The following is a 3,885-nucleotide window of genomic DNA, read 5'->3' as shown; positions in this document are numbered from 1 at the left end:
AATATGTGAATGTAATAGCTCAAATCATACTATAAATAATTTCAGTTGACTAAAAACCAATTGATTTTTTTTTATTTCCTTCTTGCTTGTCTTGATTCTTGTTCCACTGTCAAAATAACAAAAATATATATTTTTAAATTACAAAAATCTCTCCACAAAAAGTTCCATACTTTTTAAAAATTGTGGTGATAAAGATAATCCACAAAAGTTTCTCCAATTAAAAAAATTCTGAAAAGATAAACATCCATTTAAAATTTTAAAATACCTTAATCTGAAACATTTCCCTCCATATTAAAGTTTAAAGTGTGATAATATGAAAAGATAAACATCCAACTCTTTTATCAAATTCTCTCGTTCTTTCATAATTCACTTCTTTCTACGGAAGATTGCCTTTTCTTTTGGCATTTGGAGGTAATTTATTTTCTTGTATGTGATTACTTCTTGCACTACCAAAATTTGTAAAACCTTCCTTACATGCTTGTACGGTTTTCTTGAATATGGATCAATTGAGAATTTTTAGATTAATGTAATTTGTTTCATACTTGGTTCGTCATGTGTATTTAGAAACACATGGGATTATCAGTCAGATCCAATTTTCTAGAACGATAGAAGGTTATACATATTTTCTTCTCCTTGAAATTTGAGTATGGTTTGCGGTGGGAGGCTTGTATAGGAACTCTTGGATGGTGTTTGCATTAAATGTTTCTTTTTATTAATTGAACCTCGATTTTGTTGACAGTGTACCCCAATATTTGTTTTCTTTTCTTTTCCATCTAGAAATTAAGGTGACATGCCTCGGTCGGTTGGTGGCGTAGGAGCCAATCAGTTCTTGAACTAAATTAAAAGATTAGTCACTAAATTAAAAGATTAGCCAACGGAGCCAAATTACAGAGGAGTTTTATTTTTTTTAATATTTTATAGTTTTTTATATTATAAATATTTATATTAAGAATTATAAATATTATTTATATAATAATATGATATTATTATATTAATTTAATAATTAGATATATTTAAATAATAGTATAATATTTATTATATTATTTTAATAATTAGATAATATTTATTCGAGGTAATTTATTTCCTGTATGTGATTACTTCTTGCACTACTAAAGTTTGTAGAACCTTCCTTACATGGTTGTACGATTTTCTTGAATCTTGATCAATTGAAAATTTTTAGATTAATGTAATTTGTTTCATATTTGGTTTTATAAATTTTTGTGTAAATATTTCATTTCTGAAAAATAAATATTAGTGAAATCAATTGCACTCAATTTTCGAGTGTCCTTCGGTGTGTGCGGTATGTTCATCTCCAAAGAAGTTTCTAATATAAAAAATTTACCATTTTGTTAATTACATACATTTAATAAATATTTTGTGCGATTTTTTCATTATTTTTCAGGTTTGATATTAAATATGACAAATAAAAGAATGCGAAAGTTGCTTCAGAATATAAGTGGACGATCTCGTAGAGATGATACGGGTAATAGAGGACACGAAGATGAGCCCGACTCACAAATCACTTCATCAAATCCGTCATTAGACCCACGAAACAATGCAACACAAAACAATACAATGGAATCAAGACAAAACGAAGAGCATAATCGAGGAGGTTAAAAATATTTTTTGAGTATAAATTGTTGATTATGTTTATCACTTGAAAAAAAAATTATATTTTGCATATTTTTTTAGGTCACAACGAGATCACACATTCATCCCAAAGCCCACGAAAGAAACGTGGGAAAACTATTATGAAGCATGTTCATTCTTTAGCACCCGGTGACCGTTTAGTAGTAACATTTAATGAAAGAGGTCAACCTTATGGAGAAATGCAGCCGACGCTTGCCAATTTTTTGGGCACCATTGCTCGTAATGGAAATGTTTTGCCCCTTGATTTTTCAGATTGGAGAAAAATGCCTAAGCGTTGCTTGGATGATGCATGAGAACGTTTAACAGTAAGTTGATAAATATTTTAATTCATACTTAATTCAAAACATTATTCTAACTTTTCAATGTTCACAGGCAAGTTTTGATATCCTCGATCAACATAGAGCTAGTGTGATGCAGATGATGGGAGTTTCATGGAGGCGATGGAAGGCCCAAGTTAAAGCTACTTCTTATGATCCGAATATTCCATTAAGGGAACTTGTGTCAATTCGCCCCATTCCCCATGACCTTACGCCAGAAGTATGGCAAACTTTGTGTCATTACTGGAAGTCTAATGAGGTTGTTCTTATTTTGATTGATTTTTATATATATTTTTTTCTTATGGATAAATTTGATATAATTATATTTTTGCAGAGCACTTCAAGAATAAATCGAGAAAATGGGAGTAAAAAAAGAGGGATACATGCACAAGGACGGACAAATATTGCATCTTTGGAATATAAGTTTGTAAGTATTAGATCATAAAATATCTTCACGAATATTTTCATACTATTGATTTATTATATTACATGTTTTTTTTGTGTGTACTTTTGGCATGTATGGATTAGATATAAGGGAGCTATGGTAGTCAATTTTGTTAAGACATTTTCCATGCTTAGTATTTGAAAATATAATCAAGATTTTATTGTTGTGATGATATCATTCAATATAGATGAGTCTTGAGCTATTATAACTTTTGCATATTTAATCAAAAATATTTTTTTTCCTATGGTTAGTTTCAAGAAAATGGCAGAAAACCAACTCGTATTGAAATATTACATTTGAGTCGACAAAGTAAAAAGAAAGGAGGAGCTCTTGTTGATGATGAAGCAATACGAGTTGAGGTTATAATTGTTTCAACGCTTTGAAATAGCTTCTCAATATTTTTTCATTTTATTGACAAAATTTTTTTGTTAGGATTTACTAAATGATGCGGTGCAGCGTCATCTCCAAGACAAGCCCGAAGGAACACAACCAACAGAAGTGCATGAGGATGCATTTCGGTTATAGTCTATTTACAATTTTATTTTTTTAAAATATAATTATACATTGTACGATACTAATTATATGTATATTTTCAGTGAAATATTTGGACTAGAGCATTCTGGTCGGGTTCGATGTCTAGGAGCTGGTGCATTGCCTAGCCAAGTTTTCCCATATCAGTATAAGTCTAGATTATTTTTAACACAGAGTAATCTCCCTACTTCTGATGTTACTAATAAGTTACGAGAAATGCAAGATAAAATGAAAAGTATGGAAGAACAAAGGCTAGAAGAAATGGAGCGGATGAGACAGATACATGAACATCAACTCCAAAATTTTACAAGAGTAATTCAAAGTATGATAACTGGAAGTGCTGGAGGATCTCGTGGGCCAGAATTATTACCAACACAGGTAGCCACATATTGAATAGTAATGAATTGATTCTAAATTACTTATATAAATGCATAGTATTAATTTAATTTTTTTTCTAGATGGCAGCTATCATGGCAGATATTATGCAGCAACAGACAAAAACTCCAAAAAATGCACATGAAAGTCGAAGATCTCCATCAATGTCAAAGTCGGATAGTGATTAGAAGAAATTTGAAAAACATTTTTACTTTATCCATTGAATTTGAAATATTTTGGGTTATTTTATATTAGAAATTGGAAATATTATTGATATTTTATGTGGATAATAGTGCTTTATTAATTAATGGTAACATTCATTTTGTGGATTGAAATATTAAATATGAAGTTTTTTATTGTTTATTTGATGAATATTTATTTATCTATTTTTTTGGTTGATGAATTGTTTGCGAAATAATGTATATTTGTTTTAAATAAAATACAATAAAAGAGTAAATTATTGTTAAATTGGATTTAGTAGCAATTCCAAATAATTTTATTAAAATCAATTTAAAATATCGGCTCAAACATTGCTTCTATATCTTTTGTTTTACGAACGATTTGAAA

General features: G+C 29.2%; 1 protein-coding gene across 1 annotated transcript; it reads left to right on the top strand.

Annotated features, from left to right (window-relative positions):
- The first annotated feature begins 1,379 nt into the window (after positions 1-1,379).
- Positions 1,380-3,640, top strand: LOC142556531 (uncharacterized). Its single transcript, XM_075667989.1, has 8 exons — positions 1,380-1,612; positions 1,693-1,955; positions 2,023-2,226; positions 2,302-2,394; positions 2,664-2,771; positions 2,845-2,930; positions 3,009-3,321; positions 3,402-3,640. Exons 3-8 carry the CDS (start codon positions 2,062-2,064, stop codon positions 3,504-3,506), a joined length of 870 nt encoding a protein of 289 aa, XP_075524104.1. The 5' UTR covers positions 1,380-1,612; positions 1,693-1,955; positions 2,023-2,061; the 3' UTR covers positions 3,507-3,640.
- The last annotated feature ends 245 nt before the right edge of the window (positions 3,641-3,885 follow it).

Source organism: Primulina tabacum, chromosome 9 (assembly GCF_025594145.1).
Source record: "Primulina tabacum isolate GXHZ01 chromosome 9, ASM2559414v2, whole genome shotgun sequence".
Classification (NCBI taxonomy): domain Eukaryota; kingdom Viridiplantae; phylum Streptophyta; class Magnoliopsida; order Lamiales; family Gesneriaceae; genus Primulina; species Primulina tabacum.
This window is presented reverse-complemented; position numbering and strand designations above follow the sequence as displayed.

Excerpts from the sequence above, each read along its gene's own strand:
- LOC142556531 (XM_075667989.1), top strand. The coding sequence starts at position 2,062 with ATGCAGATGATGGGAGTTTCATGGAGGCGATGGAAGGCCCAAGTTAAA. Across the intron at positions 2,395-2,663 it reads CATCTTTGGAATATAAGTTT|TTTCAAGAAAATGGCAGAAA; the intron begins GTAAGTATTAGA and ends TCCTATGGTTAG. Across the intron at positions 2,772-2,844 it reads ATGAAGCAATACGAGTTGAG|GATTTACTAAATGATGCGGT; the intron begins GTTATAATTGTT and ends TTTTTTTGTTAG.